The 27087-nt window shown below is 32.1% G+C and overlaps 10 protein-coding genes across 10 annotated transcripts; 8 read left to right on the top strand and 2 right to left on the bottom strand.

Annotated features, from left to right (window-relative positions):
• Positions 1 to 274: 274 nt before the first annotated feature.
• On the top strand, positions 275 to 1315 carry NAEGRDRAFT_72751 (uncharacterized protein; the record flags this gene model as incomplete). The annotated part of the gene is made up of 1 exon (XM_002672193.1): positions 275 to 1315. The coding sequence occupies one exon, from the start codon at positions 275 to 277 to the stop codon at positions 1313 to 1315; it is 1041 nt and encodes a 346-aa protein (XP_002672239.1).
• A 363-nt stretch (positions 1316 to 1678) lies between these two features.
• Positions 1679 to 12952, top strand: NAEGRDRAFT_72752 (uncharacterized protein; the record flags this gene model as incomplete). Its single annotated transcript, XM_002672194.1, has 6 exons — positions 1679 to 1747; positions 1850 to 3755; positions 4047 to 4259; positions 4908 to 5702; positions 5865 to 6810; positions 8431 to 12952. The coding sequence occupies 6 exons, from the start codon at positions 1679 to 1681 to the stop codon at positions 12950 to 12952; spliced, it is 8451 nt and encodes a 2816-aa protein (XP_002672240.1).
• Positions 12953 to 13116: 164 nt separating this feature from the next.
• Positions 13117 to 13755, top strand: NAEGRDRAFT_72753 (uncharacterized protein; the record flags this gene model as incomplete). Its single annotated transcript, XM_002672195.1, has 1 exon — positions 13117 to 13755. The coding sequence occupies one exon, from the start codon at positions 13117 to 13119 to the stop codon at positions 13753 to 13755; it is 639 nt and encodes a 212-aa protein (XP_002672241.1).
• An 83-nt stretch (positions 13756 to 13838) lies between these two features.
• Positions 13839 to 15074, bottom strand: NAEGRDRAFT_81291 (tartrate resistant acid phosphatase; the record flags this gene model as incomplete). Its single annotated transcript, XM_002672250.1, has 3 exons — positions 13839 to 14176; positions 14217 to 14513; positions 14564 to 15074. 3 exons carry the CDS (start codon positions 15072 to 15074, stop codon positions 13857 to 13859), a joined length of 1128 nt encoding a protein of 375 aa, XP_002672296.1. The 3' UTR covers positions 13839 to 13856.
• Positions 15075 to 15565: 491 nt separating this feature from the next.
• Positions 15566 to 16417, top strand: NAEGRDRAFT_52410 (uncharacterized protein; the record flags this gene model as incomplete). The annotated part of the gene is made up of 1 exon (XM_002672196.1): positions 15566 to 16417. The coding sequence occupies one exon, from the start codon at positions 15566 to 15568 to the stop codon at positions 16415 to 16417; it is 852 nt and encodes a 283-aa protein (XP_002672242.1).
• Positions 16418 to 16854: 437 nt separating this feature from the next.
• Positions 16855 to 18306, top strand: NAEGRDRAFT_72756 (uncharacterized protein; the record flags this gene model as incomplete). The annotated part of the gene is made up of 1 exon (XM_002672197.1): positions 16855 to 18306. One exon carries the CDS (start codon positions 16855 to 16857, stop codon positions 18304 to 18306), a length of 1452 nt encoding a protein of 483 aa, XP_002672243.1.
• A 66-nt stretch (positions 18307 to 18372) lies between these two features.
• Positions 18373 to 19986, top strand: NAEGRDRAFT_59268 (uncharacterized protein). Its single transcript, XM_002672198.1, has one exon. It carries the CDS (start codon positions 18411 to 18413, stop codon positions 19917 to 19919), a length of 1509 nt encoding a protein of 502 aa, XP_002672244.1. The 5' UTR covers positions 18373 to 18410; the 3' UTR covers positions 19920 to 19986.
• Positions 19987 to 20463: 477 nt separating this feature from the next.
• NAEGRDRAFT_72758 (uncharacterized protein) lies at positions 20464 to 23145 on the bottom strand (the record flags this gene model as incomplete). Its single annotated transcript, XM_002672251.1, has 1 exon — positions 20464 to 23145. The coding sequence occupies one exon, from the start codon at positions 23143 to 23145 to the stop codon at positions 20464 to 20466; it is 2682 nt and encodes an 893-aa protein (XP_002672297.1).
• A 155-nt stretch (positions 23146 to 23300) lies between these two features.
• NAEGRDRAFT_72759 (uncharacterized protein) lies at positions 23301 to 24377 on the top strand (the record flags this gene model as incomplete). The annotated part of the gene is made up of 1 exon (XM_002672199.1): positions 23301 to 24377. One exon carries the CDS (start codon positions 23301 to 23303, stop codon positions 24375 to 24377), a length of 1077 nt encoding a protein of 358 aa, XP_002672245.1.
• Positions 24378 to 24689: 312 nt separating this feature from the next.
• On the top strand, positions 24690 to 26195 carry NAEGRDRAFT_72760 (uncharacterized protein; the record flags this gene model as incomplete). The annotated part of the gene is made up of 2 exons (XM_002672200.1): positions 24690 to 25268; positions 25374 to 26195. The coding sequence occupies 2 exons, from the start codon at positions 24690 to 24692 to the stop codon at positions 26193 to 26195; spliced, it is 1401 nt and encodes a 466-aa protein (XP_002672246.1).
• Between the last annotated feature and the right edge of the window lie 892 nt (positions 26196 to 27087).

Raw genomic sequence — 27087 nt, forward strand, 5'->3', positions numbered from 1 at the left:
TATTTTCTTAAGCTTAACATTCTCTGGTTGTGTTATATTATTGTAACGTGGTAATGAAAGCTAGTCTATTGCTCATTCATATCCTGTGTTTAGCTGTTTATTAGAGAGTCAACCAATTCCTTAATAGCTTCAATGCTACCAAGTTATCGTTGATGATATATTAGAACACGATTAGTTTTTGAACAAAACACGTGTTTCTGAAATTGGAACAAAACGTGTTATTGGGTTCTTTAAAGTTCAACAGCAGCAATTTTGATTTCAACAACAATAAAAAATGTCACAAGAACTTGTAGCCTTGGAAGCAGCCTATCAATACATCTATTTATTCGGAGGAGGTATTTTAGCCTTCATTGTATTGAGAATTATATTGAATTGTATAATAACAGTCTCAACGAATGAAGTTGTTCTAGTTGAATATTTGGGAAAGTATTCGAGAACATTAACGAGTGGTTTTCATATTCTTCTTCCGTTTGTAGAATCAGTGAAGGAAGTAACTTGGATAAGAACCATTGAAGATACTCTAACAAGAAGAACTAAATTGAGTACAGTTAGAACAGGTAGAATTTCAACATCAGAAGTAATGTTTGATTTTCCTGCATTGGATGTCAGTACAAAGGATAGAATTATTGCCAAAGTCAATGGTATTATGTTTTTCAAAATTGTTAATCCATATAAGGCAGTTTATGAAATTTCTGATTTGTATCAATCGATGGAACAATTAGTTTATACTTCAATGAGAGATGCCATTTCAAAGATTACACTCGATGAAGCTATTGAAGGTAAATCTACAATCAAAGCTTCTATTCATGAAGATTTTAAAGGATTGGAAAATTCTTGGGGAGTTAAATTGACCAAATTTGATATTCAATCAATTGAAGCTCCAGAATCTATTCAAAAGAGTATTGAGAAATTAGTTTCAGCCCAAAGAGAAGCCCAAGCCGAATTGGAAAAAACACGTGCCTTACAAGAAGCTAAAAAGCTCAAAATTCAAACAGAACAAGAAATTCAATTACTGGAATGTGACGCCAAGAATAAGCGAAACATTATGGAAGCCAACACTGAAGCACAAGTTTTGAAAGCAAAGGCAGAATCAGAAGCTATGAATATTGAAAAGATGGCAAAAGCTGAAGCTATCTATTTGGAAAAAATTCTTTCAGTTAAAGGTATTTCACAAGAATATTTACTTCAAAAGGAATACACCAAGTCAATTGAGCATTTAGCAAAGTCAGGAAATAGAACATTTATAATTCCATTCGAAAGTGCAAAATATTTTGGCATGAACAATGTTTCCTCTCTTCAAGAAGTTCAACAATAACTTTCATATTCTCTTTAATAATACTATTGGACTGCGTTTGTTTCTCAAGAGGTTATTTCTATCTTTGAATATTTAATTGTTGGTATAAACTAAATATTGTAGTTGTTTTGTAACATTAAATACAATTGTGGCCCAAAGTACCATGTATTGGTGAACTTGGTTGAAATTATAGAAAAGCATCTTGTTTAGAAATATTCGAAATTAACCTAAAACCATACATCCTTACTCAAAAGGAGAGACATTGAAAAATAAACAAGGGGTTTGGTTACTTGTTAAAAACATGGTTCGATATAGTTGACCACCACAACATGGCACATAATTTCGAAAGAACAGAAGAAACCATCTCTTTAAAAAACAAACAAGATGCCAGAAGTAATTACCAGCAGCACTGTTGGTAGAACAGCTTTCGGTCCCAACCTTTCCTTGTTGAAGGTAAGTTATTACTCATTTACATCTCGCAGTAATTTTTTTTTGACTTTCTAATAACAAACAAACTAAGAACTTCAAAATGAACATGTTGAAAATAATATATAGGGTGGTACAATCTCTCAAACAATTGTTGGTTTAATAGTTTCTGCTTCTGTTGTTGCCTCTCTCGTTGTTACCATTGTAATGATTAGTGTTGGTGCAGGTGTTCAAAATCCAACATTGAAACCAGACTATTATGAACTTTACAAAAAGACACCATCAAAACTCTATCCTCTTCTCAATGATATTGATCCAAGAGGTGGTAATTTGACAATTTTAAATGTTACTCAACCATTACATGGTAAAGCTGTGTTATCTTCTGCTGGCATGGTTATTTATACAAGTATTGGTTCTTATGCTGGTAATGATACTTTCGAATATTCGGTTACTAATGGATGGACAACTGCGACTGAACATGTTTATCTTAGTATTTTGAATCGTGCTCCAGAAGTAGTTGACATGACATATACTGTTAATAAGAATTCAAAGAAAAATTCATTTGATTTATTTGGATATGAAAGTGAAATGGGTGCTAAAATTAAGGATATTGACGGTGATGATTTATCTATTACTGACATTATTCTAGTTTCTCCTAATGTTGGTAGTTTAATCTCATTCGATCAAAATTACTTGTACTATACTCCTGCTTATGGTTTTAATAATATTGAATTACTTAACTATACAATCTCAGATGGTTATGCCAATGTTTCAGGTGTCATTACTATTAATGTTGCCAATGATAAACCAACAGCTGAACCTGACACTTATACCATTACAAAGAATGCTTTGGGTACTTTTAATATTCTAGATAATGATTTTGATATTAATGGTGATAACATTTCAATTACCACTGCTGGTTTAGGTTCATCTGGTGTTGTTTTAATTTCCTCTGATAATTCAAATATCGAATATATTCCAAAGCCATTTGTAGCTCCATATACTGATGCTTTTGAATATGAAATCACTGATGGAGCTTTGACAAGTTCTAGTTATGTTTTTGTAAAGATTGTCAATTCTCCTCCAACTGTTTCTGATAAGGTTTTCAATGTTGCAAAGAATTCAAAGAATAATCTTTTAGATTTGACATTCTCTGATCCAGATGTACTTGATACTGTTACCTTGACAGCTGTTAGTAAGCTTGCTCGTGGTAATTCCTCATTGTCTGTTACTAGCTCAATGGCATCTGTTTATTATCCAACAGGTGACTTTTTACAAGTTAAGAAGAATTTGTACTCTCTTGTTTATACACCAGATCAAGGTGTTATTTATACTGATTCCTTTAAGGTCAAAGTTAGTGATGGTGTGGATGTTGCTTATGCCACCATTACTATTAATGTAGTTCCTTCTCCTCCTGTTCCTGTTAATGATACTGTCACTTGTCAAAAGAATGGACAAGTCTCTCTTGATGTTATCAGTAATGATTATAGTGCTTCTGGTGATGTTTTGAAATTGAATTTTGCATCATCTACTTCCAATTTTGGTGGTAAACTTGTTAAGATTGATGATAATAATGTAAAATATGAGCCAGCTAAAGGATTCCTTGGTCAAGATGAAGCTCAATACATTGTTATTAACACTAACACTGATGGATCTAGTGAAGGTACTTTCAATAGAGAGGGATATGTTCTTGTTAATGTTGTGAACTCACCTCCAGTTGCTGTTCCATTAACTTTGACAGTTTCAAAGGGTTTGACAAGTGCTCTTAATTTATTAAGAGATAGTTATGATCCAAATGGTGATTCTATTAATTATAATAGTATTGCTAAGAGTACTTATGGAGTTTCATTGTCCTTCACTTCTGGTAATGCAAATGTTAATTATGCTGCCTTGTCATCTGTCTACGTTGATTATGTTGACTTTACTGTTGTTGATATTGATGGAGCTATTTCACAAGTTGCTACAGCTACCATTAACGTTGTTAATGATGCTCCTGTTCCAGTTGATGATACTGCTGCTGTTTCTTGGAATAGAAGTATTGTCATTGATGTTTTGGCAAATGACAAGGATGTTAATGGTGATTCTCTAAGTGTTAAGAGTGTTAGTTATACTTCTAATAATGGTGCAACTGTTACTGTTCATCAAGGTGGTAAAACTGTTCTCTACACTCCAAAGGATGGATTTGTAGGAAATGATACCTTCTCCTATGTTTGTTTTGATGGAATTGATTCATCTGTCACTTCTGGATTGGTGACAGTTGTTGTTAGTAATACTGCTCCATCTACTTCTCCAGTTACTGTTAGTGTTCATTGGAGAGATTCTTCAGTTATTATTCCAGTATTGACCTATGCCAGTGATATTGATGGTGATTCTCTTCATGTTGAATCTTTCACACAAGGATCAAAGGGATCTGTTTCACGTGTTACACTTACTGATGGTACAGATGGTTTGCAATTTACTACTTCTGGGTCAAATAACTATGTTGGAAGTGATTCTTTTACTTTTGTTGTTAGTGATTATGGTAAATCAAGTGTTGGAAGTGTCAACATTCAAATTACTGACACTGCTCCTGTTGCCAATGCTGATTCATTCTCAATGCATTGGAGATCAACTGATAATGTTTTATCTGTTCTTGCTAATGATGTCGATGCTAATATTGATCCAATTACTGTCAAATCATTTACTAAACCACAAGGTTTTACTGGAACACTTGTCAATGTTAATTCTCATTTGACATTTACACCAAGTGCTTCAAGTGTTGGTACTCAAACATTTACTTACACTGCTACTGATGGTCCATCAACAAGTAATGATGCTACTGTCACATTAACTGTTACCAATAAGGATATTCCACAAGATAAGACAATTTCCAAGACTGTTCACTGGTCAACTCAATCAACTGGTACTACTATTACCATTTTCTCAAGTGCCAATCCAGTTGATACTGATGGTGATTCATTGAGTATTTCTTCTACTCTTGTTTCTCCTTCAAGTGGTTCAATTACAATTTCCAATTCTGATATTCCAAGTGTTGTTTACAAACAAAATACTGGATTCCTTGGAACTGATACTTTCAAGATTCAAATCTCTGATGGTGCTGCTACTGCTATTGTTACCATTTCTGTTACTGTTTATGATAATGCTCCATTGTCTAATGATATTTCTGAAAATAGACATTTTACTGAAGTTAGTAATGGATATACTAAGAATGCAATTTCATTCTTCAATGTTACTGATATCGATTCTCAAGATAGTGTCACTGTTAAGGATGCTACTGTTGGATCTTGTGGTTCTGTCTCAAAGACTTCTTCAACTGTCACATTCACAAGTAATAAGGGAAGTGTTGGTGTTTGTACTGTAACTATCACATTTACTGATGGTCTATTGAATTCTGTATCCAAGTGGAATGTCAATGTTCAAAATCAAGATCCTTCTGCCGCACCAATTAGCACTACCGTTCACTGGAGTAAGAGTCAAGCTATTATTGACATTATGTCAACTTTGTCTGATGCTGATAATGATGCCTTGTCTTATTCAGTTTCATCTTATGATTCCACATTCGGTAGCCCATCTATCAATTCTGATAAGGCTCTCGTATGGACTCTTCCACAAACACCAAAATTAGGAACAACTCAAATTGTAATTTCATTCACAGATGGATGGGTCAGTAAGACTGCTTCTTATCCATTGATTGTTCAAAACGTTGCACCAACTGCAGTTGCAAAGACAATTTCATCAAAGTGGTCTGCATGTCTTTCTGGTATTACTATTGATATTTTGAGTGAATGCTCAGATAATGACGGAGATAGTTTGTCATTTGACAGTACTACGCCAATTGTTACTGCTCCAGCTCAAGGAAGTGCTTCAATTGTTTCTTCAAAGGTTTATTACAAACAATCAACTGCTTCTGTTGGTTCTTATTCCATTACTTACAAGATTACTGATGGTATTCAAACTTCATCAAACTCTATTACTGTCAATTGTGAAGATAATGCTCCTGTTGCTAATGCTGATTCAATTACTGTTAATTGGAATACCTCTGATGTCGATATTACTATTTTGTCTAACGATATTGATTCAGATAATGATATTCTTTCTGTCACTAATCTTTCAGCTGTCAGTGAAGGTTCTTTAACTAATTTAGGTACTTTTGTTAAATATACTTTGAAGAAACCACCAACCCTTTCTGACAAGACATTCACCTATAAGGCATTCGACGGAGCTCTCTATTCCTCTGCTGCAACTGTCACTGTCAAAGTTGTCAATGCCAACAAGCCACAAATTAGTGATCAAAGTACAACTGCTCACTGGAGAACTGTCAAGGATGGTGTTTCATACACTGTCTATGATACTCTTACCGATGCTGATGGTGATTATTATTCACTTTCATTTGGTAGTGGTTCAAGTGCTTATTGTTCACTTATTGACCTTTCGAATGGTATTAAGGGTGTTAAATATACTAGAAATGCATTCGATTCCACTGATTCTTGTAAAGTAGTTCTCTCTGATGGATTCAGTACAAGTGCTGCCACATTAACAACCAACTCTTACAATAATGTTCCAGTTGCTGCCAACTTTACTTTAGATTATTCTGGTGGTAATATTCAATATGGTATTTCAATTGATGTTTTGTCATCTGCTACAGATGCTGATATTCAAGATGTTCCATTCCTTTCCATTTTAAGTGTTGGAAATTCCAAATTATATGGTAGTGAAGCTGCAAATATTGTAAATGGACAAGTTTTCTATTTCCCAGATCAATCATTAGTTAAAGCATTGGGTACTGATACTGTTGCTTATACTATTAGTGATGGTTTATCAACATCTATTGGTTATCTCACTATTAACATCAAGTCAACTTCTCCATCCAGTACTGAACAATATTACAATGTTCATTTTAGATATTCAAGTGTTGGTTATGTTTTCACACCATTGACAAAGATTGCAGATGCCACTAAACTTGATACTACTGTTGTTCAAGGAAGTGAACCAAATCAAGGTGGTTCAGTTGTTGTTTCTAGTGTTGATGAAAAGACAGTTACTTACAAACCATCTGGTTCCTATTTAGGTAATGAAATTTTCAAGTTAAAGTATTATACTGCTAGTGGTAGTAGTGATATTACTTTTACAATGAATATTTATGATACTGCTCCAATTGCTCAATCACTTTCTGGTTCAGTTCATTTTGGTAAATCAACAACATTCAATTTAACTGCTTCAACTTCAGATGCTGATCCATTGGATGTCAATAATTTGTCATTCTCAATTACTGGTCAACCATCTCAAGGATCTTTGAGTGTTTCATCAAATATTGCCACTTATACTGCATCATCAACTGTTGGAACCTATTCTGGTATTTACAGAGTTTCAGATTCTATGAAATCTTCTACTGGTTCTATTACTTTGACTGTAACTAATACTGTTCCTACTTCACAAACTAAAACCATTTCAGTTCCTTGGAGAACTTTCAAGGCAGGTTTTAATATTGATGTCTTGAATTTAGCACCAGCTGATTTTGATAATGATGGAGATGAGTTGAGTTTGGTTTCAATTGCTCTTCAACCATCAGTTGGTTCAGTAACTAAATTGGATAGTAAGAGAGTTAGTATTGTTGGTTCAGGAAACTTTGTTGGTTCACTTACATTCAAATACATTGTTAGTGATGGTGCCTCAAATGGTCAAGTCACAACCACAGTTAACTTGAATGTTTACAACACTGCTCCAGTTGGTATTCCAGATAAGCTCTCTACCCACTGGAATGTTGCCTCAAAGACATTGAATGTTATTGCCAATGACACTGATGCTGAATCAGATCCTTTAACTGTCACATCCGTTTATGGATCTTTAGCTTCAACTGCTCCAACTTTCACTTCTGATAGTATTGTCTATTATCCAAAGAATGCTCCATCAACAGATACAGTTTATTATACAGTTTCTGATAATGTTGCTACATCTATTTCATATGTCACTGTTACTGTAACTAACACTGCTCCAACTACAACTTCTCAATCATTTGTTGGTTCTTGGTCTTCAGCTAAGAATGGTTTAACATTTGACGTTGTTTCTACTTCTTCTGATGCTAATGGAGATTCATTGTCATTGCAATCATGCTCTTCATCAGTTACTTCCTCTCAAGGTAATGTCACTTGTTCTGGAAATGTCAAATTCACTCCAGCCAGTGGTTTCGTTGGTAGTATCAACCCAATCAGTTATATTATCACTGATGGTAGAGACACTGTCACTGGTACTGTTTCCATTACAATTTTGAATAATGCTCCTACTGCTAATACTACAAATACTTTCAGATATCATTGGAGAAGTGTTTTGAGTAATACTGTTATTGATCTTTCTTCATATCTCAAAGATGCTGATGGTGATGCTGTTACTTTGACAGCTGTCACAAAGACACTTGTTGGTGTTGCTTCTCTTGGATCAGGAAATACCATTAACTATAAGGTTAATAGTGCTTACACTGGTACTGATTCAGTCACTGTCTCATTCACTGATGGATGGTCAACTTCAAGTGCCACTTTCAATATTGTAATTTACAATAACGCTCCTGTTGCTCAAAATATCATTACTTCAACTCACTTGGCAACTTTGAACATTCCTGTGATTGGATCTGGTTCAAATCAACCAACAGATGCTGATGGAAGTGTTGATCTTAATAATTTAGTCATTTCTTCATTCTCAAATCCATCAGTTGGAAGTGTTTCTTTGAGTGGTGATAAGAAATCATTCACATTCACTAACGTTGCTGGAAATGTTGCCACTCAAACATTTACCTATGTCGTTTCAGATGGAAAGGATACTTCTGCATCAAAGACTGTTACAATTTCCATTACAAACAATGCACCATCTGCAACTCCAATTACCATTTCTAAACATTGGGCTACAGTACAAGGTGGATTAGATATTAATTTATTGTCTGTTGTAACTGATTCTGATGGTGATTCTCTTTCAATTACTTCATTCACTCAAACAAATAATGGAGCTGTTTCTTCAATCAATTCAACATCTGTCAAGTATATTCCAACACCATTGACTGCTGGTTTCACAACTTCATTCACCTATTCAGTTTATGATGGTTATACTACAATTTCAAATACTGTTACAATTTCAATTACCAATACACCACCTGTTGCAGTTGATGATACCATCACTGTTCACTGGACCAATAATACATTGTATTTGAAACCAGTTGTGAATGATTATGATTTGGATAATGATTACATTTATATTAACAAATTGTATCCATCTCAATTTATGAATGCCTATGCATCAATGGGTAATTATATCATCATTTCAAAGGGAACAACTATTGTTAATAACTTTGCAAGTGTTGTCGTTCCTGGAAGCGTTGCAACTGCTGGATTTGTTAATCAAGTTCTTCAACCAACTGGCTCACTAAATGTTAATAATGCTGCTCAACTTGCCATTGTTAATGCTGCTACTAATTTGTATCAATCATTGAGTTTATATACTTGTACTGCTTCATTAGATCAATCATTCCCATCTTCAAATGTTTTGAGTTTCTCACCTGGTGTCTATTGTTTCCCACAAGGTTTATCTGGTTCTGGTACCATCTTGTTGAGTGGTTCAGGTCTTTACATTTTCAGTATTTCCACTAATTTGAATGCTAACTTCCAATGGTCATTCACAAATGGAGCTAGTGCTTCAAATGTTTATTGGTTGGTTGGTGCTGCTGGTATTTCAGGAACTTTCTATGGTCATGTTTTGAGTAATGGTCAACTCAATTTCAATAATGTTGTTCAAAATGGTGTTATTATGAGTTTAGGATCAAATTCAATGAGTTTGAATAGTGTTACTTTTGGTTCCGTTGTTATTCCAACTGGACAAACTGCCTTGGAATTACAATCTGACAAGTTGACTGTCTATTATAAGAATACTTTCATTAATGGACCAGCAACTGACTCATTCCAATACACAATTACTGATCAAATTGCCACTTCTAATGTTGCTATTGTCAAATTGGTCTTTACCAATACTGCTCCAGTTGCCACTTCATTCTCAGCTGGTAAAGTTACATGGAAAAATACCTTAACAACTGCAAGTGTTGTTTCCAAGTATTGTTCTGATGCTGATAAGGATTCATTGAGTTTATTCGGAGTTACTCAAGGTAAATACGGAACTACTACAGTTACCGATTCTACAAGTGGTACCATTGTTTATACACCAAGTAGTTCAATTTCCTATACCTCTGTTGATTCCAATGGAGCTAGTTATGTAACTGATCAAATTACTTTTGGATGTTATGATGGAGCTCAAGTTACATATAACACATTCTCTGTTGTCGTTTACAATACAGCTCCAAAGAGTGCTTCTAAATCACTTAGTGTTCAAAGAGATACTTCAAATCCAACTGTTACATTGAATGATTTGTTGGTTGGTGCTACAGATGCTGAGGGTGATTCAATTTCTGTATCAAGTGTTTCAATGATTTCACAAAATACTGGTGCTTCTGTCTTGTTATCATCCAATACTGCTAAACTCACTTACATAACTTCATATTTAGGTTCAATTGTCTTTTCATTCACTTTAACTGATGGTCAATTGAGTTCAACTTATAATTATAATGTCACTATTACTGGTGCTCCATTCTATTGTGTTGATTATACCATTAGTACTACCAAAGATTCCTCTGCTGTCACTTTCGAAACTGATTTAAAGTCTAAATTGTCAAGCTATTGTGTTAATGATGTTTGTACTTTGGCTCTTGCTTCAACTGCATCACTCAATGGAGTTGGTTCAATTGCTGCCAATGGTAATAACTTGTTGACATATACTCAAAATTCCAAGTCATCATCAAATGGAGAATCCTATTCCACTTACTCATATTCTAATAGGGCAGGTCAAAGCGCAATTTGTAAGATTATCATTAATCAACCAAATAATGCACCAACTGTCTATGATTATACTTATAGTTACTCAATTAGTAGAGCTTCTAATGATTATGTTACATTTGATTATGTTAGTTTATCATCCTCTGATGATCCAGATGCTTCTGACTCAATTGTATTGAGTAGTATTTCAAGTGTTGGTACATGTACAACTAGTTCTATCAGTAGTTTGTCAATTACTAGTGATAACCAAATCAAATTCTTGAGAAATCCATCATTCATTGGAAGTTGTTCATTCTCTTTGGTTGTTTCTGATAGTGATTTGAGAAATCCAATCTCTAAAACTGCAAAAATTACAATCAATGCCATTTCTTCTCCACCAGTTGCTGTCAATGATGCTGTTTCTACAACCTATAACACATATATTGATATTCCAGTTTCCACATTACTTGGAAACGATTATGATTCACTTGGTGGTACATTCTCATTCACTGGTATTAATTGCCCAACAGGTGATTCAACTTATTGTACAGCAGGCACTCCAACTATTCTCAATCCATCTGATCCTGCAAATACAAGAATCATCAGAGTTCAACCAATTAAGGGATCTTGTAATTCTCAAAAATTCGTTTATGGTATCAAATCTGATTCTGATTCAACAACTGCCACAGCTATTGTTACAGTTTCTTATACCAAATGTACATGTTCTTTGAATATGGATATTGTATTTGTTTTGGATGGTAGTTCATCTATTGATGCAGGAAATTGGATTAACATGCAAAACTTTGCATCCAATTTAACTGTTGGATTTGGTTCAAACATTTCACCAACTGCCACCAAGATTGGTATCATTCAATTCTCTACAACAACTGTAACTCACTTGGATTTGAAAGATGGTACTTCCAAGACAGCTGTTCTTAATGCCATTTCATCAGCTGGTCAACTCAAATCCAGTACCAACTCAATTTTAGGTATTAACAATGCTGTTTCAATGGTTTTAAGTCAAGGTAGAAAGGATATCACTAGAAAACTCTTAATTCACATTACAGATGGTATGTCCAATTTACCTTGTGGTATGGGAGCTTGTCGTGCCATGTATGGTAGTGATAAGTCATTATATGGATCTGTTCCTAATTATTGTAAGTCACCTCGTTTCCCAGGTACTGATGCAACAATATGCTCATGGAATGAACCACTCAGTAGATGTAATCCTTGTTCTGATGCTACTCTTAGATCAACTGATTTGAATTCTTGGACAGTTGGAGGTGCTTCAAATCCAGAAAAATCAACTTATGGATCTATTTGGAATTGGAGACAATTAGTTGTAGGTATTGGTGATGGTTTGAGTTCTGGGTATGGACAACTTCAAATTCAAAAGATGAATTACGATCCAAACAATTTAATTGTTGTCGATTGGTCTGATTTGAGCTCTGTTTATCAAACTGTTATTGATAATAGTTGTAATCTTGTCGATTCCACTCAAACCAACGTTCTTGTTCCACTTTCAAGTTCTGGATATTCTATTCAATATCTTGGAAAGACATTGTCCAAATCAAGTTACCTTAATTATGAAGCAACCATTTCAACATTCACTTATCGTGTTAGTGTCTCTTCATCAGCACCTGCTTTACAAAGATTTACCTTAGGATTACAACCTGGTTACAATCAAGATAACTTTGTAAATTATGATCCATACTTCCCAGTTTTCATTGGTCAAGACACTACCACTAATTTGAATGGTTTCACTTTCTTATCACTTCCAAATTCATATACAATTGCAGCTGGTTCATCAGATACCTATACATTGAGTATTGCTGGTGATATTCCTGAAGGTGTTATTACTTATGGTATGTCGGGTGGTTCACAATACACACAAGGAACTGTTAAGGGACCAAGTGGAGTGATCAACTCAACCACAGTTGCTCTTCCACCAAATATTAATTACGGTGATGATTCAAGTTATAGAACTACCTATTGTTCCTCAACCAAATGTTATTTCTTTACCAAGATGAATTATGCCTATCGTATTGAAGCAATGAGTAAGATTTGTAAATATTGGTCTGCCAATGCAACACTAGTTCAAATTCAATCATCCACTGAAAAGACCACACTCATCAATAATGTTTTACCTTACGATGAGAGTGCTACCTTCTTCTTAGGTACTAAGGATTCCGATATTGCAGTTGGATCAACAACTACATGGCAAGATGGTACATCCATGTCCTCCTATACAAATTATCAAAGCAAACAACCTGGTTCCTACACTATTATTTATGCTTCATATAATGCTAATTCTCCAACTGGTACTTGGTGGAAGGGAGGTAGTTATGATACCAACACTCAATATTTACTTTGTCAATTTAAGAAATAAGTCTATTGAGAGGCCAAATGTTAATTAAATAAACCCAATCTTTATAAAATACCATTCGGAGTATATTCCACTCCTCGCAACTACGGTTCAGCTCCTACTAAATGAAATAGAGCGCACTGGTTCTTTTGCAATAATTTGAAACAAACAAAAAAACAAACAACCAAATGATTAAGCTTGCCATTGCTCTCATTCTCCTTGTTGGATGGATCACCTTGTTGGTCCAATCGAAGGATGTTAAATTTTGCATGCCTCCTATTGCTTCCTTCACACAAACCACGAAACATGTTTCATATTATGGAACGGCCAGAAATTCCTCCTACAAGCTCAAAATTCAATACGATAGTAATTTGAATAAGCAACGCACAGATACTTATGAACAAGATGGCACCTTGATCTCATCTGTAATTTCCTTACTAGATGCCTCTAATAATACCATTCTCTATTCCATAAAGAATAATGAATGTTCCTGTATTAATGAAGGTCAGACCGATGGAGCTATTTGGGCTCAATGTATAACTCAACCAGTTTTAGCTAAGGAAACTATTGCTGAACAACCAGCTCTCAAAGTTGGATACAACACTACAAATTCTCAATGGACTAATGATGAATATTATTGGATTGTTCCAGCTAGAGAACCAGGTTATTGGTGGTTCCTTTCACAAATTGAATATGTTATTGATAGGAATAATGTTGAATTGGGAAGTAGTACTTTTTCTGATCATACTCCTAATGTGAATTATCTTTCACTTGTTGTTCCAACTAATTGTCCTTCAATGGGTGATTGTCCATCTCCAAGAAGATGAGATATCAAAATAAAAATCAGTCCAATAACGAAGTTCAATTGTTTCCAACCTCTATCAGAAAATATTACAATTAAGATTTTGATGATTTTGAACTTATATCATTATTTATCAACTCTAAACTTGAAAATTTCTTTACCATTCTCATCCATTGCAGTGACGAAAATGAAATCCTTTTGAACTTCAACACTGAAAAATCCAGGTGCAGTATAAACATTCAAAGATAATGGATTGTAAACATCTGGAATGATGTTTGAACTACCAGCACCTGAAATAATGTAATTTGTCTTGTGTTCTGGTTCTTTAAGCCAATTGAGAAGATGTACGTGACCACAAGTGTACAATGGCACTTGATACTTTTCCATGTATGGCAAGAAGGTATTCATCATATCCTTACTATTTCCACCAATACCTCCAGAATAAACTATTTAAATTAATAAGAAATGTGAAATTTCAAAACCTACTGTGATGATGACCAAATACTAAAGTCCAAGAATTATTCTTTCCTTGATTTGTAGATAAAACCCCATCTAACATGTCCAATTGTTCTTGCTTTCTTTTATATTGAGATTCTAAATTAGAACTCTTCATTAATGGATCAGTCCAGAATGAAACAAATGGACTTGTATCTAACATGACCATTGAAACATCAAATCCACTCAATGTAGAATTCTTAACTAGTGTGTAAAAATGTGAAGGAAGAACCCAACGATTACTAATCTTGGTATAATCAATTTGAGCTTGAACATTTCCTCTGTAATCTATTTCGAATAATAACAATAAATATAAATCTCAACCAAAATATACTTACCATGATTTCCTAAAAGCATATGCCATTTCAAATCCTCAATTCCATCGACATTATAAATATCTTCAAACTTGCTCTTGAATTGTTCATCATTAACATTTTCAACACCATAATTATAAATATTATCACCAATACCAATTACAAAATGACATTTTTGTGTTTTACAGAACTTTCCCATACTGGCAGCAACAGCCTTTTGACCATCATCTGCACGTCCCATATCTCCAACAACAAGAAAACGTAAAAAATCATCTGATGCTGTATATTCAGGAGTAGGATAAATATTTACATTCTTTCTTCCTAAATAAATTGCAATAGCAATAGCAATTACAATACATGTAATTAAACAACACAATCCACAGCCTAGCAAACTACCCACACAAATCTTTTTATTCCGAGACCATTTTGTTTTTTTAGGAAGTACATATTTACTATCATCTGCCAACTCGATATCCCTCAAATTGCTATCCGAGCCATTAGAGAGTGCATCATCATAGTGGAATGATCGAGACATTTTTTTATGAGGCTGAAATTGAATTTTTGAAGAGCGCACTTTCTAAAAACTTAGCGCGCAGTTTTTTTTCCAATTAGAAGTAAAAAAGATAACAATAATTGGCTCTTAATGTTTCAATTGGTTGAGAGGAAGGTATCTAATTGAAATTGGAATCAAACGAGAAGGGTGATACAGTATTAAGGTATGAATAACATGTTTAAGATTCATCATCCTATTAATTCCTCTTTACTATTCGAAACTTGGAGATTGATATTATTATTCATGAAAATCTTTCAAAGTGTTACATGGGTATTTGGCTGAGTCTTATTATGTACAATAGGAGAAATGCGGGTCACCCACACTGTTTGAGAATGTTACACATGAAAAAGCATCTATCTGTTGTGTAAATAAATATTTGGACAACTCTGAAAGTTATTGAAAAAAAAAGAATGAAATTCACTCCTACATTGTTAGTTTTGAGTTGCATGTTGTGCATGGTCATGTGCATGGCCATGAGTAGTCATGTTGTTGTATTAGCATCAACTCCAGAGCAAGCAGATGATACCTATTATTCCGCTCAACAAGTTGAACATGTTTTGAATGGAAAGAAACAACATTTGAAACAAGTCCAAATTTCCCTATTGGAAACTAACATGGGTTTGGAAGCAAGTGATTTGTTTGGAAAATCATCTCCATTGCATGATGTCTATGTTTCTAAAAAGCAAACAAGAAAGACTGAATTATTAGAATTAAAGAGTGAATTAGAATATGAAATTGATAATTTCCAAAAATTGCTTGCTAAGAAACTTGCCATTAATGAAATGGGAGAATCCACCATCTTGACAACAGCTCATGCTATCAGATTCTATCAAGAAATTATCAATGAAGTAAAGATGAAACCATTGAAATTACTTTATAAGGCATCAAGAGATGGTTTCCAATCAAAGCAATTCCACACCAAATGTGATAATCAAGGAGCAACTGTTACAATTATTAAGGCTGATACAGGTGCTATTTTCGGTGGATATACATCTGCTGCTTGGAATACTACTGTCATGAGTCAATTTGCCTATTCTGAACGTGCCTTTTTGTTTAGTTTAGTTTCTAATAGTGGTGAAGAAAGATTTAAAAAGTTGAATCAACTTGCTCCACCTAATTCACCAAGTCAAGGAAGATCAATTTATTCCCATTCTCGTTTTGGTCCTACTTTCGGTGGAGGTCATGATTTATATATTTGTTCTAATGCCCACGAAAATACTGGAAGTTATTGTCATCCAAATACTTATGCTGATTTCGGAAAAGAGTATTTAGCAGGTTCTTATAAGGAATGGCTTGTAAAGGATATTGAAGTTTATTCACTTTAAATATCCCATCTTCCATATTATTATTAATAGGAGGAATTCAAGTAAAGATTTATTAATTCCTCTAAATAATGAATAATTTGTTTTACAGTTTCATTTGCATAATGTTTCTGGATTCTATAAGTCAATTATGGAGTTATTGTAATCAAAGATCTCAAAGAATGATGAAATAGTAGATGTTGTTTGTCAACTGATGAACAACTTTAAAATGGCTCATTTGTATCTCTTGAAAAAACTAATTGTTTCAAAAGCAGTGCAAATTGTTAAAGGAGTAAATGTAAAGTATGAAATGCAGCCACAGCAATACATTACTAAACTGATACTTAAAGCTAAAATGTGAAATTCCATAAAAACTAACTCGTTTCTCCCTCATGGTTTAATTATGATCAATAAACAATTTCAAATTATTAAATATTAATAATTTGAATTTTGAACAAAAAATGAGTGAACAACAACAAGAAACTACCACCATTCCTACAACCACTAGTACAACTGATGGTACTACTGTAGGATCTACAACAACTACCATTTCATCATCGGAGTTGGTAAATGAACAAAATGACAAGAAGAGAAAGAATAAATTTAATAATAATAATAATAACAATAAGAAAAATAAGAAGCAAAATAACAAACAACAAAATAGTAACAAGGAAAGAGATGATGAAGATGCAGATTTTGATGTGAGTGGAGAAGATTTAATGATTGAAGATGAATCTACATTGGTTCATTCATCATTTCCATTTGTTATTTCCTTCTCTTATAATGGAATTCCTTTCAATGGATTACAAATTCAAAATGGAGAAAATTTAGTTAAACATCCACATTTATTAACTATTGAAGCAGTTTTATTGGATATTCTTTATGGTTCTAATGGTGAATCAGATTTTGAACAAGATGAAACAATTATTAGATATACTAAATCTAAAAATTGTAAAGATATTAGATTACAAAGAGCTTGTAGAACTGATAGAGGAGTTTCTGCTGTTAGAAATGCATTTGCATGTGTAATGACATTACCAAATACTCAAAATCATAAGGATACATTTAAATTTAATAACGAAGAACTTTGTAAAACATTGAATGATAGAATTAATAATCATGTTAGAATTAAGAATCTCAATTTGATGGATCAAATCAAAATTTTCAATATTCAAAGAGTTCCATCAAGATTTGTATTACACCATTGGTGTCAATTTAGAAGATATCTCTATGTTTTACCATTATCTGCTTTGGATTTATCATCAAGAAATATTATTACAAAATGTAACAATATTTTCAATTTAGAAACAAATGAACAAAAATGTCAAAAATTGAATGAACTACTTGGACATTTTGAAGGAATTCACTTATTCCACAATTTTACAGTAGATGCTAAACCAGGTTCAGACAGTTCTAGAAGACATGTTAAAACTTTGAAAATTATTGAACAAAACTTAGAAGGAGACTTGCCTCATGTTGTTATTGAAATTAGTGGAAGAAGTTTCATGTTACATCAAATTAGAATGATGATTGGTACTGTTATTGCTCTCATGCGTGGTATGGCACCAAATATGAATACTACAGTACAAGATAATACTATTGTCAATGATTTTTTCGAAAATTTATTCAAAGCACAAACAGAAGTGTTATTACCAATGGCTCCAAGTGAAGGATTATTCTTGGACAATTTGGATTTCCCAAATTTCAATGCCAATATTGTTAAACCACCTTTTGAACCAATTAAATGGACTGGAACAGCAGATGAACATGCAGAAATCTTTAAAAAGGATGTAATTTTACCAAACATTCTCAAAGTTTTGAAAGAAAAGAATGTTGTCAGTAATTGGCTCATTGATATTCATTGTAATAAGGCAAAATACTTTGCCAAGCTCGCTAATAAAAAGAAAAGGTAAAACATTCAGTCAAAAAATTCCCGCCAATTTCGGATACAACAAACTACAACAACAAGAAAAAAATACCTCAACACACAGCCTGCAATCTATAGTATCATCAAAAAATGAGGAAAAAAACACAACAAAATCAATCATTTCAAGTAGTCTATGAAAATGTTACAGAATTTGAAAAAGCCTTACTCACAAATCAAAATACACCTAACCATGTACTAGTTCTTGATGTACACGCAACATGGTGCGGCAAGTGTAATTCAGTATTGTCTACCTTTGAAAAAATTAATATGGATTATGGAGATGACCATCAAATCATTTTTGGTGTGTTGGACTCACAAAAATTGGTGACTGAGTTGAATGAAATTATGAAACCTGCTGTTCGTCTAGGAGTGACCATCATGAGTGCAAGAGGTTCATCTAAAAATCTATTAACGCTAGGAGAAGATGAAGTTCTCAATGATGAAGTTAAAGCAAAGAAATTGTATAAAGAGGATGTAAAAAGAAAAAATTATAAGGCTCTTTTGGAAACATTTGTAGGATTATCGGAACCACATTTCCTAATTTTTAAGGAAGGAGAATTAATAAGAAAAATTAGAGGTGTAAATACACCAATGATCCATAAACTGATCGTCCAATTGCTTACTAATGAACCAGCAGAACATCCTGAGGAACCAAAGGTTGACAAAAATGCTGAGGTACAACTCGTAGTTGAACCAGAGAAGGAAGAAGTTAAACCAGTCGAGGAAGAAAAAAAGGAGGAAGTCATTGTAGAACAATCTGCAGAGGAACAAAAAACAGAAACAATAGCAACTGAGGAGACAGTAGTCGAGGAAGAAAAGAAAGAGGAAACAGTTGAGGAACAAAAGGCTGAAAGCTCAGTTGAAACTAAAACTGAAACAACTGTAGATGCTACTACTGTAACTGAAACTAAATCTGAAACCACCACTGAGACAACAGAAACAGAAGAAAAAACAGAAGTTAAAGAAACGACAGAAATCCATGAAGAGGAAGCCAAGACTGCAACAGAATCTGTGTCTTTGGAAACTGTTGAACATTCAACTGATAATCATGAAATAACTACCGAGAAAACTTCTGAAGTGGAAGCACCTCCAAGACCAGTTGAGGATGTTGTTTTTGAGGAAAAACCTGTTGAAACAGTGGCTGTATCAGAAGAAGTGGAATCACATGGAGATATTTCTAATGAAGAGCAAGTTGAAACAAAAACTGAAGTCAAAACTGAACAAGTCGAAACAAAAACTGAAACCAAGGTAGAAACTAAAACTGAAACAACTGTAGATACTACCACAGCAACAAATACAGAAACCACTACCACCACTACAACTACAACTGAGGAAGTTAAACCTGAAGTGACTGGAAAGTACAAGGAAAAGTCTGGAAAGATTTGGGCTGTCACAACCTCCACCGCTTCAACATTTGAGTTATTAAATGAACAGGATGGAAGAAAGGCCACTGGTAAATATACTAAGGATTCCTCAGGAAATTATTCCATCACAATAACTTTCCATGATCCTAGTGGAGATGTTGATTTGAACTCTGTAACACCAAACCTTAACACTATTCCACTCAGTAATGAAGATGCCTTCACAAAGGTAGAATAAAGAAATGACGCTACAGTGACAACTGACACTAAAACTACAGAAATTAAATAAATAATTGTAAATATTTATCCAGATTTGAATAATAAAATTGCTAATCCATTCAGTGTAAAATAAATAAAACATTTAGCTTCGTAAGTTACCTTTAATTTTTAAATGTCACAAATTCACTCCAACTCAACTTACCATAGATCCGAAACTTTTTCCTACTATACAATGCCTTTTTCATATTTTAAATCCAAATGCTATTACTACTAATAAAACTTACCAGTATTTGCCTTTAAATAATTTTAATAACTTTCATGTATGAACAACACATTAAAACCTACCATAAACTTCATCAAATTGTTTTTTAATAAATGTAGCAATATCCCTTTCCACAGAATATTTATCCATAGCTTGTTTGGTTACCGTTATTACTAGATCCTTCATTTCATCAGTCATATCTATATTCTTTATATTCAGATTATCATCGGAAGTTGATTTGACAGCACCACTGCTACTAGCAATCGAAGACATTTTTTTCACAATAATTGAAAGTTTATTATTATTGGTCTGACGAGGAAGCAACATTTGAAGAAACAAAAATAATCTTTTCGATTGTGGTAAAGAGTTCAACCAATTCTTTTTCTTTGGAGAGTGACATTCCACTTTCTTCATCATTCTTCTTCTTTTTAGCAACTAAACATTCAACAACTAATTGTTGACATTTTGTTAAAGTTGGAATAATCAAATCTTGATAAGCTGATCCTAATTGACCTTTCGAATATTCTTCCATAATAGAAGGTTCTTCAAGATAGGATAAAACAGGTGAAACTAACTTTCCAGGAATGAATAAAAGAATTGGCTTATCTCCCATCATTAATAAATATTGACAAATTGAAATCAATCTTGTACCATAAATAATAGCTCCAGAAGATAAACTATCATCACTCAATTTAGCCAAATGTTCAACATGATTAATCTTCAATTCTTGTTTTCTTTCTTTCAAATAAGTTTTTTCTCTCTTTTTATCTAAAATCTTAATAAAAACGCTAAATTGTTTTGCAGTAAATTCAAATTGACTAATAAATGATTGCAATGTAGTATTATTAGCATTCAAACTTTCAACAAGAGTATTTAATTCCTTAACTTCCTCCTCTCTTGTCTTATCAAGTTCAACCTTCTGATTAAGTTGTTTCATTAATAATTTAATTTCTCTATTTAATTCAACAAATTGAGTTTGTTGTTCTTCACTTGCCATTGATAATAAAGTATTATATTCTCTAATGAAATGTAAATTCTTTTCATTAATGTTAATACTTGTAGTATCAACAGGTTTCTTACTACTTGATTGTTTACCAGATTGTTGTGTTGGAGTTGATCTTAATAAATTTTTACAAGTATCATAAACCATTAAATAAACAATCATTGTACATTTAGTTTTGATAATATGTTTTTCAACTGGAACAATAAATTCCTTTTCAATACTTTCTTTACGTTGTCTATGTAAAATTTCAATAGATTTGTTATGTATAACAATTTGTGTATATAATTCATTGAGTTTTTCTTCAACATTAAGTTCACTGCTCAATTTTTGTTCCAATTTCATAGTTTGTTGATTAACTATTTGTTCCTTGGTTTCTAAATATAATTTTTCAAGTTTAGGAATGAAATAATTTACAATAGATTCAATAATAGAATCATCTGATCCACCAAACTTGTTAATCATATTTTCATTTTCTTTATCATTATCTAAATATACAAGTAATTGTTTTTCAATGTGTGAATAAATATCATCCTTCTTTGGTAGTAATTTCTTAATTTGATCATTTTCATTAGAAACTGGTGTTGATGATTTGGTTGATTTACTCTTTTGCTTCTTATTCTTATCATTTGAAGGTTGGGAAGGAGGAGGTGTACTAGTTGTTGATGGATTACTCTTTAAATAAATTTCAATAGCTTGAATAGCAATAGATTTGAATTGATCATTTAAGATTTGATCAATCATTTCAACAGTCATAATATATCTATTATCAAAAACAATAATATCCTTGATATTCTTACTAAGAGTAATATACTTATCAACTAATTGTTTCATTTCACATGAAGTATCAATAAGAACACAATGATCACCACCATTATTTTCAATATGTAATGGAATTGATTTGTGTTTATCATTATTACCATTAATAGTAGTATCGAATATATTTTTAAAAGATTCAATCATTTTCATGTGAATAATAATTTCATCTTCAATATTAATAAGATCATGTTCTTTCATTTCTCCATAACCTGTTAAATAGTTAATAATTTGTTGTGTATTTTTAAATGCTTTATATCCTAACATTGATTCAACTCTTTCAACAGAAACATAACCATTACTATGAATAAATTTACAAACTTGATCAGTTGCCATCTTTTCATAAATATTTGGAACATATAAAGTACTATTAACTTGTAAAGTACCATTAATTTGTTTGTTCTTTATCAAATCTTTAACAATATTTTGATAAAGTTCTAATTCAATTTCAATATCATCAGCATATTCATTACCATTACTTTCATTCATTAAATAAAACTTTTTAGTTACTTTTAATAAATCATTACATTCCATAGATCTACTAGTAATACTATTACAAATACCAATTGTAATAGATTTTAAATTATTAATATATTTCTCTGTATATAAAGAGTTATTACTAAATATTGTTCCATTTAATAATAAGTGCATATATTTTGTAATGATATGTTCTTTAATAAAATCAGAAGGTAAAAACAATTGTTTTGTTAATGTTCCGATATAAATATAACCTGATAATTTGAGTAATTCATTAATTTCCATAACAACTGATTCAAGATAGGAAGGTGTCAAAATTTCGCATCCATTAATCAAGTCAGGAAGAACAATTTGTTTTTGTATTAAATTATGAATAGGTTGTTCTAAATAGGTAAAATCGACTCGTAATAATTTTGGTAATTCATTCTTATTAATTCTTCCTCCATATTTTTCTAATAGAATTTGTAATTCATATTCAATTTGATCTCTAGTAATATATTCTTTACCATCAGATGTAAAACATAATTGTTCAGCAAAATTAGGATCTTGCTTTTTAATATATTGGATCAATTCAATAATGTTATGTTCATTCAATTTGTAAGATCCACCCGAAAGTGATTCTTGTTGTACTTGTTCAAATTGCTGTTGCAATTGTTCAATAGATAATTCCATTAAATCTATATCAGCCATTTTGTCTATCTATTATATTGTTCGATGAAGATGAAGAGAATTGATGATGATGCAGAACACTCAAGGCTTGTTCTTTGATCCTTAAGACAACAATTTGATTTTTTTAAAATGAATAAAAAATGAATTTTTCATTGTCCAACAAGCCTAAAATTTCCATGTCGATTGGTGTCAACAAGGCTTCCAACAACACCTCATCAACAACTGCTACATCATCATCAACAATAGGTAAATCTGGGAATGCCATCAAACAGCAGGGTTCCACAAATACATCATCCACAGTGAGTACTAAATCAACAACTTCCAAATCATCATTGTTTGAAGAGGATGAGGAACAAATTGTCGATACCAAATCTAACAACAATAATCAAAAGAAAGGACAACAACACTCTTCTCATGCCCACTTTTATGCTAAACTTCAACAGGAAAAGAATAATGATAAGAAGCCATCCATGAATATAGATGTGTCAAGTTGGGGAAGGGATGAGGAAGATGAATCGGAACAAACAAACATGATTGAAAGTGGTTTCTCCAACATTAGAAATGTTGTTTCATCACAATCTAATAATTATCCTCTCAACAAGTCAACATCAAATCAGAATGAAGTAACAGTAGAAGGAGAATCTAAAAAACCAGAAGGCTCCAAATATATTGCTCATTTAGTTAAAGTGGCTGAGGATAGAAAGAAGGAAAAGGAATTAGCACAAATGAGAAGAGTACAAAAACAAGCAGAGGCTAACAGTGCCACTACTTCCGAAACTCAAGTATTTGTTACAGAAGAATATAAACAATATTTAAAGGAACAAGAAAGATGGACCGAACAAAAGGAAAAACAATTACAAGATGAAATTAACAATGATGTAACAAAGAAGGGAATGGGAAACTTTTATAAGAATTTATTATCAACACCCAATTCTTCTAATGCAAGTATTAACATGACTCCTGATAGTAATAATCAACAACAACAACAATCAAATGTTATTAATAAGCCTTATGTTTCAAAGGTTGATGAAAAGAAAGCCTTGGAGGAAACAATTAATAGAAATGATGAACAAGAATTATCATCAGAAAAGAAGAGAAAGAGACAAGATGAGGATATTTCAACAACAGCAACAAATAAGGAAGATTTGATCATTGCACCAATTTCAACCAATATCAATAAGGATGAGGCTAAATTGAGTGCTAGAGAAAGATATCTCAGAAGAAAGGCAGAAAAAGAGAAATCAATTGAATAACAAATATTGGAATCCTTGTAAAGATAGAAGATACGTTTCGAATGAAATTTCCTTAATTCAAAGATCAGATTAAGCAACCTTTTTGGTACTATAGCTGTAGGAGGTGTGGATTTACGGATTCCAATGTGAGGTTGGAGAAAATGGTCAAAATATTGGAATTTCCAGGTTCATATTCGAATATGAACGCAATGCAACTTCAAATTGGCATATGAAGCCAATATAAACTCATTCAATTTGAAGTGCAACTCTCAATTTGAAACTATTCATCCCACCCATTGAAACGAAAGAGTGCGCACCAATTCAAACAAAAAAATGTTACCACAACAAGAAAGCCTTCATGAACAAGAAGAGGTTAATTCAAATAGTATTATGGAAGATGCTATTGTTGAAGCCTTTGAGAATGATGATGATTATATAACTGATCCAACAGTTAATATTGATAATTTTGATACATTATCTTTATCATCACTTTCATCATTGGTGATCGGAAGTAATAAATCACATCATGATTCAATGACAGGATCTTCATCTCTATTAGAAGAACATCACGAATTATTACTCAATTCATCTCGTAATATTATTGCTAATTCATTCAATGAACTTCCGAATGAAATACTTGTACACATCTTAATTTACTTGAATGGTGCTCAAATTATTAAATTAGAATGTTTATCAAAGAGATTTTATCAATTAATTCATCATGAAGATGAATCAGAACGTAATTATAATAAAAAGATTAGAAGAGGAAGAATACCTTCAAAGGAAAAGAGAAAACATCAAAGAAGATTGTCAATTAATTTGGCAAATATGATTGCAAGCTCTGGTTTAGATTTGAATTCAATCACTTCTGGTTATGAATTTTGGATGTTTTTAAATGAAGTACACTTTAGAGTATGTATTTACAATATTTCACATTTACAAATACTTTTATACAACTATAATATATTATTCAATATCTTTTACAAATAATACTAATACAAATAATAATATAAATAGGATGAAACTCAAAAACGTAGAAGAGATTATTCTTCAGCAATTCAACCTAGAATTTTCTACATGTATCAATTAAGAGTTCAATGGTTAAATGAAAAGTATAATTTAGAAAAAGCCATCAGATCACTTGAAGATGAAATTACATCTCATTCCTATTTTAATGAGGTTTGCATATTTTCACCACATTTACTCTATCTTCAATATTTATTATTTTTATTAGATAGAGATTATGCTGCTATGGATTTGAGATTTCATGCATTCAATGAATTGAATTTAAATATTGATACTCATGTTAAACCACTTATTAATCATATTTTACATTCAATTTATGATAATAGTGATTCCAAATTATCAATGGTTGCTATTGTCAATTTGGCATCACCTGATATTATTAAGAGACCAATTACTAGCAGTTCAGTACATGGAATTACACAAGAATCTCAAGCTCAACAATTACTTGAAGAAGCTTATGCTCATGATTTTAAAGATAGACAAGATGTTGGTATGATTAAATTCATTCATGAAATGCATTTCAATAATCCAATTACAACCTCAACTTCAATGAGTAATAGAACATTGAGTAAGGTTGATAATGAAAAAGTTCAATCATCACTCAATACAATCTATGCTAAATGGTTTAAGAAATGGGGTGAAATTATCAAAACAAAACCTGAATATTCCTCACTCAATTATTACAATACTAGACAAATTGAAACCATTCAAATCAAGTCAGGATTTACCTATGATAATTTATTGAGATGTGCAAATGGTTGGTTAAAGAGAGAATATGTTTATGCAAGACTTTTAAAGAAGGAATTACAATAATCTTTTTTATATATAAATTTAAATATTATCATATTATATCACATACTATATTTTGTAAATAGATCTTTACTCAGCATCCGGATCAAAATTATTTAACTTTTCTATACTTGTATTCCAATTCCTTATATATTTCCATATATTTATCATCCTTAATATATGTATCCATAAAATCTCTATACATTCTCTTCACATCATAATGAGCAGAAAGATAAAATCCAGAAACGACACCTATCACAAAGTACATGTTTTTTTTAATTTGAGTTTTCCTTACAAGACTGCCAGGAGAATTGTTTTCCTTCACGATGTTCATTAAAGGAACTTTTGATTACATTGGATATATTGGTCTTTATTTTGATTTCTTATCATTATTATTAGTATCTAATTCATCACTAATTGGAATATCACTTCTCCATTTAACAGCAGCTCTTTTATAGAATGGCCAAGGTGGAACAACAAATATCAAGGCTAAAACTATTCCTAACAGGAAAATTCCTAATGTAAATGAAAACCTTTCAAAATAAAATCCAACAATAAATCCTATTATCTATTTAAACGTAATTATTAATATTATTCAATTATTCGTGATGATCAATTTTGGTTCCGATGATGAATAAAATAATGATGATTTATAAATTGATTAATACATCTATAATAATATATATATTGAAACATTACTGATGATGAAATTAATAAATATCTGTACACTGATTCGGCAAGACTTTGTCCTCTAAAATCGATTGAAGTCATTTTTTATTATTTGAATTTTATTATTACTACTTGGTTGACGACGTATTTTGTTTATCATCATACACGTGTTTTTATTTCGAAAATAATGACAATAGGTTTTATTACACTCTTACAACATTGATGATTTATTAGAAAAGCCTAATTG

The sequence above is a fragment of the Naegleria gruberi genome (assembly GCF_000004985.1).
Source record: "Naegleria gruberi genomic scaffold NAEGRscaffold_55, whole genome shotgun sequence".
Taxonomy (NCBI): domain Eukaryota; phylum Heterolobosea; class Eutetramitea; order Acrasida; family Naegleriidae; genus Naegleria; species Naegleria gruberi.